We start from the raw sequence: 13,943 nt of genomic DNA on the forward strand, positions 1-13,943 counted from the left end.
TTTATAAAGCAGGATACTGCTGTGTAGCTGGGGTGTAGCAAAAGAATCTGGCCATTTAAAAAGACATTCTAATGCAAATATAAAATGATCTTTTTATGCATGTGCCTTTATAATTATATTTTCATGCTGTAAAAGGGGTTAAACTTGTGTCTTGGATCCACTACAGTTTGCAGATCCTGAGCAGTGATCGGAAGCTGCTACAGCTACATTCATGTGCTGCATCTAACTCAAACCTCACAGCATTTCCCGGAAGTTTCCTGGGATGTGGAAAGTCAGCTGGCTTGTGAGCAGTGGGCAAATGTCACTTTGTGGGCAGGGCCACATTGTGAAGGTTGGAGGTTTGCAGAACTGTGGGCATGTCTGGGCAGGTCTGAGGAAGTGGCTGAAACAATCCCTGAAAGGACCACTCAATGCCGTAGAATTGCATAATTAACAAGTATATAATAAAAAGACAATGCAATAGCACCCACTCTGAATTTCACAAAAGCAGTAGATTTTTTTTCTGTCAGATTTTTTTTTCTATTTTCCGGATCACTGTATCATGTGACAGACATCAGCCAATCACAGACTAGTATACGTATACCCTGTGAGCTTGTGCACATGCTCAGTAGGATCTTGTTCCCCAGAAAGTGTGAATATAAAAAGACAAGTAAATTGGAAAGTGTCTTAAAACTGCATGTTCTTGCTGAATCATAAAACTTTATTTTGACTTGAGTGTCCCTTTAAACCAGTTGACCGAGAAAGAGAGGCCGCTGGAGGAAACTGGCCAGACCTCACCACCCGTGACAATCCTAAATGATGCAGGAATGTTGGGAGCTCCACTAACAGGCTACTTGGCCTTGTCCTGCTTCAAAGCCACAATGTGTTATGACTCCCAATTGAAACTTTAGCTGTGTAGTTTAACCCATTGTGAGAGAAAACACAATTTTCTACAGTAAAAGCAAGAAAAATAAATGATTAATGTATATTCCAATTAAGTGTCATTTTACTTAATTACATTAATTTATGTAGAATTACATTTAGGGGCCCATTTATCAAGCTCCAGATGGAGCATGAAGGCCCGTGTTTTTGGTGAGCCTGCTCCATAACCTGTCCACCTGCTCTGAGCAGGAGGACAGACATCGCCGCAATTCAACCCAATCGAGTATGATCGCGTTGATTGGCACCTCCCTGCTGGTGGCTGATTGGCCGCGAATCTGCAGGGGGCGGCGTTGCTCCAGCAGTTCACAAGAGATGCTGGTGCAATGCTGAATACGGAGAGCGTATTGCTCTCTGCATTCAGCGAGGTCTGTCGGACCTGATTTGCAGTGTCGGATCAGGTCCGACAGACCTTTGTTAAATAGGCCCCTGTGTGTTTTCATTTCCCTTAAGCACAATGTTTATAACTTTCATATTAATAATAAAAACAGGAAGTACCTTGTTGAGCTGCAGACATCGCCGCACGTCGGACATCTTTCACACGTAGCACCAGAAACACCAAGAATGTTGCAGACACATTTCCCGCAGACACATTCACCTCTTCCACTGCAGACTAATCCCCCTTCTGATATGCAGCTGTCTATATTTGTAGTACAGTTACAGTATTCACCTGTCCATCCACTGTGGCATACGCAGTCTCCACAGTCGCAATCTCCGTGACCTATGCAATTATTACTGAAATGTTACATCATTTACATTTGACTCAAGACGACACATTCATCAATTAAAAAATGACTAAATAGAGACATATAGAGATATGAAAGCGAAAAATAAACGCACACAATTTAGGAAGAGCGTGAACTTTTTAAAATTACAATATAATTGCATTATCAAATTTACTTTCTTCTCTGTATCATTAGTTGAACAGCAGACTTGCTTTTTAGAAGGGTGAAAGGAGCACCCACCCTGGGTCCCATGTTTTTGGGGGCCTTGCACTGTCATCAGAGGTGAAGGTATGAGAAGTTGTAATGTGCACTGTGTATTTAGTTTCTGAGTGTTTATCGTATCAAAAGGTGTAATATACAGTTTTATTCTTTATATAGGACACACTGAATGTTGGGACAGTGGTGGGGTATACAGGGGTAGGGCATATCTGGGGAGGGGAATAAGGGGGGCTGGGCTGAGGGGCCACACATATGCTAAGGGTGGCCCTGTTGAAGAGGATACTGTATCTAGATATAGGGGTATATTTATCAATGTGCGAGCGGACATGATGCGAAGTAGTGTATCATGTCCGACGCACATCAATAAATGCCGACAGCATACGCTGTCGGCATTTATCATTGGACCAGCAGTTTTTGTGAACTGCTGGTGCAATGTCGCCCCCTGCAGATTCGCTGCCAATCAGCCGCTAGTAGAGGGTGTCAATCAACCTGATCGTATTCGATCGGGTCGATTTCTGTCCGCCGCCTCAGAGCAGTTGGACAAGTTATGGAGCAGCCTTTAATTAGAAAAGAGTGCATCACTTTTAATATGCTTTCATATAAGTTGATGACTGTTCAAAAATGTAACATAGTAAAGATTACAGTTAGGAGCAGTAATTATATTAATCATAATTAAGGGGACATTCATGGGGTATTCTAAAGCAACAATTAAATGCTCTACTTTGCAAGATCATATTATTTTTGTATGTGCCACTGAAAAACATTGCAGTTCTTGAAGGGACTGTAAACAACTTGATATTATTATATAAATATTAGGTTATGCATAATAATATGTTGCAATATACTTTCATTATTTATTTTGCCCACTTTTCATGTTGCATTGGTGCAGTAAAATGTTCCCTTAAAGCTGTTGTTTACAGTTTTTTAAACTTAAAGGGATAGGAAAGTCAAAATTAAACTTGCATGATTCAGGTAGAGCATGTAAGTTTAAGACACTTTTAAATGAACTTCTATTTTCAAATGTGCTTCGTTCTCTTTGTATTCCTTGTTGAAAAAGAATACACACATATCTTACACTAGTTGAAGATAGCTGCTGATTGGTGCCTGCACACATTTGTCTCTTGTGATTGGCTAACTAGATGTGTTCAGCTAGCTGCCAGTAGTGCAATGCTGTTCCTTCAGCAAAAGATAACAAGATAATGAAGCAAATTTGACAATAGAAGTACATTGAAAAGTTGTTTAAAACTGCATGTTCTATCCAAATCATAAAATAAATTTTGGGGGGTTTCTGTCCATTTAAATGCAATTATCATTTTTGAACTACAAAAGTCTCCATATACAGTAGGGTTTAAAATATGTTTTAGGTTTCTGTATGTTAAACATTCACCCAATGGGGCCGATTTATGAAAGTGCGAGCGAACATGATACGATGAACGAGTATCATGTCCGCTACACATTGATAAATGCTTACAGCATACGCTTGTGAACTGCTTATGCAGTGCTGCCCCCTGCAGATTCCCAGCCAGGGGGGGGGGTGTCAATCAGCCCGATCGTATAGGATTGGGCGGATTGATGTCCGCAGTCTCAGAGCAGGTGGCCAAGCTATGGAGCAGCGGTCTTTAGACCGCTGCTTCATAACTGCTGCTTCCGGCGAGCCTGAAGGCTCGTGCGGAAATGGGCATCAAGCTCTATTTGGAGCTGGATAATTCTGCACCAATGTCTCCATGTTTTACTAACTAAGGATTAAGTGCATACAGTGGTTTCACTGACATGATGTGGCTGGTTCTTATTGCCCATGAACACGGGATATTTAGTATATATGTATGGCATTTATTCTCATATTAGAAGTTCATTGAAACTATGCAAAAATGGTGATCAGTTTTACAACATAAATGCCTAAAAGTTATAGATTTTTTAAATTTATGTTTGTGTTTATTTATATATATATATATATATATATATATTATACAATCACAAGGAATCACTTAATTTTAACAATTGTAGATTTTTCTCAGGCTTCTTAACTTAGAGCAGTGCTGAAGTCTTCACATTTCCTTTAAAAATCATCTATGTAAAATTGAAGGGACATAAAAGATTAAAAGTATTATGCTGGGGCTTCTGATAAGCAACGTCTGGGTGTATAAATATGTATATATATATATATATATATATATATATATATATATATATATATATATATATATATAAACTCCTGCACATATCAAGCAGGCGCTCTGTACAATGTAACATGGTCAGGATACTAAAGTCTACCGGGAACAGTGGAAAACCATCATTTTGTAGACTTGCATTACAGAAAAAGTGAACTAAATAAGTAAATTTCACTGTTTTGTACCATTATGATTCAGCAAGAGCATGCAGGTTTAAGACACTTTCCAATTTACTTCAATTATCAAATGTTGCACAGTCTTTTATACACACTTTCTGGGGAACTACTGAGCATGTGCACAAGCTCACCGGTATATGTATACTAGTCTGTGATTGGCTGATGTCAGTTACATGACACATGGGGACGAAAAAATGATAGGAAAAATAAATTTGCCAGAAAAATAAATCTACTGCTTTTTTAAAATTCAGAATAGGTATTATTGCATTGTCTTCTTATTATGCACTTGTTAATTATGCAATTTTACTGCAGTATGGTGAATTCAGTTTCCCTTTAAACATAGAAATAATGCAGCACATTAGAAAATATATACCTCCACAAATAAGTCCCCTGTGTCTTACACAAGAAAAATTGTCACATTCACAGTGTGACCCATAAACACGTCCATACACTGAAGGATTACAGATACACTGTCCGCAGTAGCACTCCCCTCTCCCGCTGCACGGGTCTAGCTCTGTACAGGAGCTGCTGTTCAGGGAGTTCTCATTGCATTCACAATGTCTGCCAAGGAAGCCCGGATGGCAAATGCAAACACCACACTCCAAAGAGCCATTCCCCTGACTGCACTCAGCGCTGTCCACTTCAGCAGCTGTCTGACAATGACAAGCACATGCCGACTGAATCTCAATCTCCAAGCTGTCTTGAAGGCCCACAGGTTTTATCACTATGTGTCTTGTTTGTTTTTCACAAGATGTTGAATTTATTGTCACCTTAAATGACACCTAGAATGAAAGGAATACAAAAAAAGGCGCTGGGTTATGTGTCAGTTTTTTTCTTGACATTGGCTGCTATTGTACTGCAACATCTTAGTATAGTTATTAAAGATACTTCTTAAAACAAAGCTCACAGTTTAACATATTTAGATTTTGTTAGAGTTGTTTAAAATATATGAGCACATAAGTTTTATTCTCTCATTTGTAAAAGTGGAAAGGACATTGAAATAAAAATTATACTTTCATGGTACAGACAGAGCTAGCGATTTTAACTGACTTTTCAATTTTTAATTTACATCTCTTTGCTGAAAAGTATATGTAATGCACTACTGTGAGCTAGCTGATGATTAGTGGACTGGTCCTTATGCCTCTTGTAATAGGCTCACTAGATGTGTTTAGCTAGGTCCCAGTAATAAACTGCTGCTCTTGAGCTGAATTTAACCATGTATTTAACCCACTTGCAGGGGTTAAACACAAAATGATATGCTAGCAACAGTGCAATAATAAAATGTTCTAACATATTATAGCATTTTCTTATTGCACTTTTATGTCCCTTTAAAGAGATATTCTAAATTCCCTTTAAGGGATATCCAAAAGCAAAAATGGCATGCTAGCCTAGTTTACTATGCGTTTAGCCACCAGATATAGGTTAAATACATACATAAATTCCCTCTCAGGAGTCACAAGCATTGTTGCTCCCAAGCAAGGCAGATCAGCTAACCCAGAGTGGCTATCAGTCACTACCCTTGTCCTGCTCAGCAACTTTCAACCAGGGCTTTACCTAAGTCTGAAACTCCTTGGCAGGGGTTCAACAAATATTAATCTAGGATCAGTAATGAATTAGAGCCTGTTATTTTGCTTTCCAATGTCCCTTTACATATTGCATAAATTATACAATAACAAAATGTTGGTTTCGTGTTATGTACCTCTATATTGTGCATCATGGCATTTGTGAAACATCCTGGGGCCAATGTTCTAATTTTTTAAATGCTGTGTTCACAAAAAAATATCATGAAAAGAGAGTTCATATTTGTCCACCATGAGACATAAACAAACAGTTAAAAAACAACAACCTGTTTCTTTGTAAATTGTTATGAAACTAGGAATTACAAAAATAAAAATAAACTTGCGTACACACTGTATCTTATTGTATGGTACCAGTTAAAACTCATAACATTTTAATCTAAAACAAATCTACATAAAATAGAAACACTGCAGCAAATTATTGTCTCAGAATAAGATCAAGATCTAAGCAACTGGAAAGCTAGGCAGTTGCCTAGGGGATCTTTAATTACACGGCATGTGCTGGAAGCCACTTCTGCTTCAGTCACATTCTGCTCAGCATATAGTATCTAGGGTACACTACATGAATTGTTTAGCTACGCTTTTATCATGCGATGCAAATGTCACTTGTCTCATGGAGCCAGGGAAGGAGATTTGGCCGTGTCTACTGTTAGCTGTCATCAATTGCTGTGGATAGGGCTGACAGCTGTATCTCCTACACTGTCTCAATATGAGTATTAGGTATTTTGCTATTTTTATTCTGTACACACATGCACAGCAGTTATAGTCAAAACAAAGTTTATTAAATACAAACACAATTCCAAATAACCGTTCTAGATTATGAACTTTACAACACACACACACACATATATATAATTACAGTATATACATACATACTTACACATATACACTAAATTAATTATTGTTGTTCATATTTCCATGACCTACCCTTTTTATGTTTTTATGTTTCTTAAAACATGAGTACCAAAAAATGACTACATAGCAATATTGGGGTCTGAATATCTATCTATCTATCTATCTATCTATCTATCTATCTATCTATCTATCTATCTATCTATCTATCTATCTATCTATCCCTCTCTCTCTCTGTCTTTGTCTATCTTTCTCTCCTCATAGACTTCAATGGCGCAGAAGAAAAACCTAACACTTATCGCTCCTGTTGATAGGATTTTTTCAGAGACGACTTTCTTCTTGTGAAAGTGAAGCATACTAAAATCTGGATTTGTATAGATGTTAATGTGCTTCTCTTTCACAAGAAGAAATTCAGCTTCGAAAAGATCTGAACATCATGAAAGTCTGCCTACGTCCGCATTTGGCATTGAACGAAAATGCTGAAAAGTCTAATAATTATCATAGTTATTGTAAAATATATATACAGTATATTCTATTGATTTTGTTAGAATATTTTTGTAAATCTATAATAATTATTTGCAGTAATTATTAATATTTTCAATATTTTATATTTAATACATTTTCAATAGAATATATATATATACTGTATATATTACAGTAACTATAATTATTATTAATATTTTTTTCAATATTGTATATTTAATATTTACATAACGCGCCTTAAGATAGCTAATGCTTCATGTGCTCTAACCCAACACCGCGCTATGCCTTTTTTACATTCCAATGTTTTTCAAATAGGAAAAAAAAAAAAATCTTTTTATTTTTAAATAACAAAATTAATGCTTATCTGATAAATTTCTTTTTTTCCGGATATGGAGAGTCCACAACATAATTCAATTACTAGTGGGAATATCACTCCTGACCAGCAGGAGGAGGCAAAAAGCACCACAGCAAAGCTGTTAAGTATCACTCCCCTACCCATAATCCCCAGTCATTCAACTGAAGGGAAATGGAAAAGGAATAACACAAAGGTGTAGAGGTGCCTGAGGTCATAAATAACTTTTAATAAAGGGTAGGGTCGTGGACTCTCCATATCCGAAAAGAAAGACATTTATTAGGTAAGCATAAATTTTGTTTTCTTTCCTAAGATATGGAGAGTCCATGGCGTCATTCAATTACTAGTGCGAACCAATACCCAAGCTAGAGGACACAGAATGAACAGGGAGGGAGAACAAGACAGGCAGACCTAAACAGAAGGCATCACCGATTGAAGAACCTTTCTCCCAAAAGAGGCCTCAGTCGAGGCAAAAGTATCAAATTTGGAAAATTTGGAAAAAGTATGCAGAGAGGACCAAGTTGCAGCCTTGCAAATCTGTTCCATAGAAGATTCATTTCTGAAAGCCCAAGAAGAGTAGACAGCCCTAGTGGAATGAGCTGTGATTCTCTCAGGAGGCTGCTGTCCAGAAGTGTCATAATCAAAACTAATCATACTTCTCAACCAGAGGGAAAGAGAAGTAGAAGTAGCCTTCTGACCCTTACACTTTCCTGAGAAACAAACAAACAGGGCAGAAAACTGGCGAAAATCCTTAGTCCCCTGTAGGTAGAATTTTAGAGCATGCACAACATCCAAGTTGTGCAACAGACGTTCTTTATGAGAAGAAGGATTGGGACAGAGAGAGAAGGAACAAGAATTTCCTGATTAATATTTCTATCCAAAACCACTTTAGGAGGAAACCCCAATTTAGTACGAAGAACCACCTTATCCGTATGAAAGATAAGGTAAGGCGAATCACAATGCAATGCTGAGGGTTCTGAAACTCTCCGAGCTGAAGAGATAGCAATAAGAAACAAAACCTTCCAAGATAGCAACTTAATATCACCCTAAGAGTAATGGGGAAACCAGACGTGGACTCCATGCACACTTGCCCTTAGAGAGATACAACTGCACCTCACTGACGAGGCCCATAGGAGGCCGAAACGATCGTCTGGGGTTGTTGCTTCCCTTGTTCAGAGAAGAATTGACTGGTATTTCGGCATTGGACTGTCATTGGGCAGGGTCAGACTGATATGCTTCAGGATATTTTTTCTCTGTGAAGGGGCATAGTGTGCAAAAAGAACTGGCACCCTGAGGAATTCAATAAAAATGAACATGCATGGAAGTCATTCAAGCTTCTGTTCTATCTCATGGAGTGCTGTTCTCTCTCTTCCGATTTTTATGCAAATTGCTCTTGGGTCACCCTAAGAGTAATGGGGAAACCAGACGTGGACTCCATGCACACTTGCCCTTAGAGAGATACAACTGCACCTCACTGACGAGGCCCATAGGAGGCCGAAACGATCGTCTGGGGTTGTTGCTTCCCTTGTTCAGAGAAGAATTGACTGGTATTTCGGCGCTGGACTGTCATTGGGCAGGGTCAGACTGATATGCTTCAGGATATTTTTTCTCTGTGAAGGGGCATAGTGTGCAAAAAGAACTGGCACCCTGAGGAATTCAATAAAAATGAACATGCATGGAAGTCATTCCAGCTTCTGTTCTATCTCATGGAGTGTTGTTCTCTCTCTTCCGATTTTTATGCAAATTGCTCTTGGGTCACCCTAAGAGTAATGGGGAAACCAGACGTGGACACCATGCACACTTGCCCTTAGAGAGATACAACTGCACCTCACTGACGAGGCCCATAGGGGGCCGAAACGATCGTCTGGGGTTGTTGCTTCCCTTGTTCAGAGAAGAATTGACTGGTATTTCGGCGCTGGACGGTCATTGGGCAGGGTCAGACTGATATGCTTCAGGATATTTTTTCTCTGTGAAGGGGCATAGTGTGCAAAAAGAACTGGCACCCTGAGGAATTCAATAAAAATGAACATGCATGGAAGTCATTCCAGCTTCTGTTCTATCTCATGGAGTGCTGTTCTCTCTCTTCCGAACTTAATATCTATGGAATGCATTGGCTCAAATGGAGCCTGCTGCAAAACTTTAAGAAAAAGAGTAAGGCTCCAAGGAGGAGCAACAGGTTTAAACACAGGCCTGATTCTGACCAGGGCCTGACAAAAAGATTGAACATCTGGCACATCTGCCAGACGCTTGTGTAACAAAATAGATAATGCAGAAATCTGACCTTTCAGAGAACTGACTGAAAACCCTTTCTCCAAACCTTCCTGGAGAAAAGACAAAATTGTAGGAATCCTGACCCTACTCCAAGAGTAGCCCTTAGATTCACACCAATAAAGGTATTTACGCCATACCTTATGGTAATTTTTTCGAATAACAGGCTTGCGAGCCTGGATCATGGTCTCAATAACGACTCAGAACATCCACGCTTAGACAGAACTAAGCGTTTAATCTCCAAGCAGTCAGCTTCAGAGAAACGAGATTTGGATGGAGGAATGGAGGAATGGAGTTAGAAGATCCTTCCTCAGAGGCAACCTCCAAGGCGGCTGAGATGACATCTTCACTAGGTCTGCATACCAGATCCTGCAAGGCCATGCAGGAGCGATTAGAATTAGCGATGCTCTCTCTTGTTTGATACGAGCAATAACTTGTGGAAGGAGTGCAAATGGAGGAAACAGGTATGCTATACTGAAATCCCAAGGAACTGCCAGATAATCTATCAGAGCGGCCTGAGGGTCTCTTGACCTTGAACCGTACCTTGGAAGCTTGGCGTTCTCCTGAGACACCATCAGATCCAACTCCGGCACCCCTCATTTGAAGGTTAACCTCGAGAACACCTCCGGATGGAGAGCCCACTCCCCGGGATGAAATGTCTGTCTGCTCAGGAAATCCGCTTCCCTGTTGTCCACTCCAGGAATGTGGATGGCAGATAGACAACAATTGTGAGCTTCTGCCCACTGAATAATCTGTGCCACCTCCTTCATGGCTAAGGAACTACGAATTCCTCCCTGGTGCTGATGTAAGCCACTGAGGTGATGTTGTCTTACTGAAACCTGATAAACTGGGCTAAAGACAATTGAGGCCAAGCCATCAGAGCATTGTAAATAGCTCTCAACTCCAAGATGTTTATGGGGAGAGCAGACTCCTCCCGAGTCCATAGTCCCTGGACCTTTAATGAGTCCCAGACTGCTCCCCAGCCTAGCAGGCTGGCGACCGTGGTCACAATCACCCAGGAAGGTCTCCGGAAGCATGTGGCCTGAGACAGATGGTCCTGAGAAAGCCACCACGAGAGAGAGTCTTTTGTCGACTGGTCTAGATCTATCCTCTGAGACATATCCAAATGGTCTCTGTTCCATTGTCTGAGCATGCATAATTGCAGAGCTCACAAATGGAATCGAGCAAAGGGAATGATGTCCATGGAAGCGACCATCAGACCAATTACCTCCATACATTGAGCCACTGATGGCTGAACCTCAGCAACATGTAGAACAGCTGCCTGGCAAAATAGTGTGCTCGTGCCGACTGTGGAAATCTGCCCAATTCCACTGTAGCAATGTGAAATACGAAAATGTCCACAGCACAACTTGCTTAAAAAGTGTCTTTATTGACAAATGAAAGAGCGACGTTTCGTGACTACTGTCTCTTAATCATGCTATACAAACAATACTCAGAGGTGATCCTTTTAAACTGTTTGGCTTGGCGCCAATACATTCTATACTTGAGCGCCACTGATGGCTGAACAGTAGACTGAAGAGAGAGGCAAGAGGAGAGCATTTTGGATTTTCTGACCTCCGTCAGAAATATTTTCATAGATAGGGAATCTATTATGGTCCCTAAGAAAACCACCTTTGTATCTGGAACTAGGGAACTCTTTTTCCATATTCACTTTCCAACCGTGGGAAAGCAGAAAAGACAACAAGATCTCTGTATGAGAGTTTGCTTGTTGAAAAGATGGCACCTGAACCAATATGTCATCCAGGTAAGGCACCACTGCAATTCCCTGAGACCTGATCACTGCCAAGAGAGCCCCCAGAACCGTTGAGAAAATTCTGGGAGCTGTGGCAAGTCCAAACAGAAGAGCCACAAACTGAAAGTGTTTGTCTAGAAAGGCGATTCTCAGGAATTTGTGATGAATCCTGTGGATGGGAACATAAAGATATGAGTCCTTCAGTTCTATGGTCATCATGAACTGACCCTCTTGGACCAAAGGAAGAATGGAATGAATGATTTCCATTTTGAAGGACGGTACCCTGAGAAACTTGTTGAGGCACTTTAGGTCTAAAATGGGTTGAAAAGTTCCCTCTTTTTTGGGAACCACAAACAGATTTGAATACAATCCTAGACCCTGTTCCCTTACTGGAATTGGAACAATCACTTCCAGGGAGGAAAGGTCCTGAACGCAGTTCAAGAATGCCTCTCTTTTTACCTGGTCTGCAGATAATCTTGAGAGGTGGAATCTGCTCCTGGGAAGGAAAGTTTTGAATTCTATTTTGTAACCCTGAGATACTATGTCCACAGCCCAAGGATCTGGGACATCTCTTCTCCACGCTTGACCAAACAGGGAAAGTCTTCCCCCGACTTGATCCAATCCAGGACTGGGGGCCGACCCTTCATGCTAACTTAGACTCAGCTGAGGGTTTCTTTGATTGCTTCCCCTTATTCCAAGACTGATTGGGCTTCCAAGAAGACTTGGACTGATCCTGCTTGGAAGATGGTGAGGAAGACTTCTGACCTTTGAAGTTACGAAAGGAAGTAAAATTACTTTGACGTCCTTTGAGTCTGTTTTTCTTGTCTTGCAGTAGAAAAGACCCTTTTCCACCCGTAATATCAGAAATTATTTCTGCCAAACTAGGTCCAAACAAGGTCTTACCCTTGTAAGGAAGCATCAGAAGCTTGGACTTAGAGGTAACATCAGCTGACAAAGATTTTAGCCACAATGCCCTACGGGCTAGGACAGAGAAGCCAGACATCTTGGCTCCCAGTCTAATAACTTGCATGTTAGCATCAGAAATAAAGGAATTGGCTAGTTTGAGAGCCTTAATCCTATCTTGTATCTCCTCCAATGGAGTCTCTACTAAAATTGATTCAGACAAGGCGTCACACCAATAAGATTCCGCACTTGCTACTGTGGCAATACAAACTGCAGGTTGCCATTGAAGACCTTTATGCCACTTGTAATTCAGCCCTCTGTCATCAACAAGTAGTATATAAAATTGCTGCATTGTGCTTACATTAGATAATGGGATTTAAAAAAAAACCAAAAAACACATTTTGGTCACTGATGTAATAATAGAACAAAATATGAATTCTAGAGACAAGGGCCGACTCATGGGTCCAAGTGGGTCTAATGGACCCAGGCAGCACTTGACAAGACCTAGACCACTGTCATACCTAGACCATTCCAGTTCTCTGTCTCCATGGGTCCCAGACTCCCAGCAGACTCCCAGCCGCATAACCTCATCATACACAAAGACATAGAATCATCCATGGGTGACATTCAAGGTGGGACAAGTGTATCTCTTCCCTAGCTACCATCCCATTTATTTTGCAATTGTGCATAGACATTAGTTGCATGCAGGTAGGCAGGCTTAGTATGGTTAGCGGCCAGGCTAGTAGGTTGATATTCTAATCAATAATGTTACTACTGGGCGGCATCATTGCATTCCTTGACCCAGGCAGCACAATATCTTCAGCCAGGTAGCTCCCTTGTAGTCCTCACATTTCTTCTTAAAGTGGCCATGGATATGTGCACATGCGCACAGCGTAATTTCTTATTCAATTACACATGTAATCAAACATAAATAAAGTGTCTCTCCACTTGTTTATTAAAAGTCAATATATAGTTATGACAATTAAAAAAAATATTGTCTATACCTGTCCATCATTTATTTTTAATATACACATTAATTAACATGGCTCCTAAATTCATTAACTCTACTCTACGTTGTCCCCTTTAGTGTACAGAGAACCTGAAGTATACAGTTAATGAATTAAGGAGTAATCGTGATGAATGTGCATATTTAAAAACTATAAAGAATAGAGATTCTATTGAAAACTCCACATAGACCCAAACAAACCATCTCCAGACTATACACAGCGATCCAATCAACATTTAATAATACAAAATCATCAATAATTTTGAAATGGGAAAAAGATGTAAACATTACAAAGGAGAAGAAATTATGAGATGAAATTTTCAATTCAGCAGGTAAGGGACTCATAAGTGCTGATCTAAGAGAAAACACAATTAAAACCATGTTTAGATGGTACTTAACACCCTTAAAAACTCCACATATGTCTCCCACTAACAATAGATTTTGTTACAGAGGATGCAGAGTTAAAGGCTCACACCGTCATATGTGGTGGGATTGTGATCAAGTTAAACCAATTTGGGGGAAATGATCGACCCTACTTAGCGA

At 40.0% G+C, this 13,943-nt stretch overlaps 1 protein-coding gene across 2 annotated transcripts in view; it reads right to left on the bottom strand.

Annotated features, from left to right (window-relative positions):
- The window catches only part of ITGB6 (integrin subunit beta 6), a 330,575-nt gene that overhangs the window by 51,926 nt on the left and 264,706 nt on the right, over positions 1-13,943 (bottom strand). For both annotated transcript variants that reach the window (XM_053698353.1, XM_053698352.1), the window contains 2 exons: positions 4,580-4,988; positions 1,417-1,639 (listed from right to left, as the gene is read on the bottom strand). In XM_053698353.1, coding sequence (XP_053554328.1) covers positions 1,417-1,639; positions 4,580-4,988 — 632 coding nt within the window. The remainder of the gene's footprint in view (positions 1-1,416; positions 1,640-4,579; positions 4,989-13,943) is intronic.

The sequence above is a fragment of the Bombina bombina genome, chromosome 1, assembly GCF_027579735.1.
Source record: "Bombina bombina isolate aBomBom1 chromosome 1, aBomBom1.pri, whole genome shotgun sequence".
In the NCBI taxonomy this organism is placed as follows: domain Eukaryota; kingdom Metazoa; phylum Chordata; class Amphibia; order Anura; family Bombinatoridae; genus Bombina; species Bombina bombina.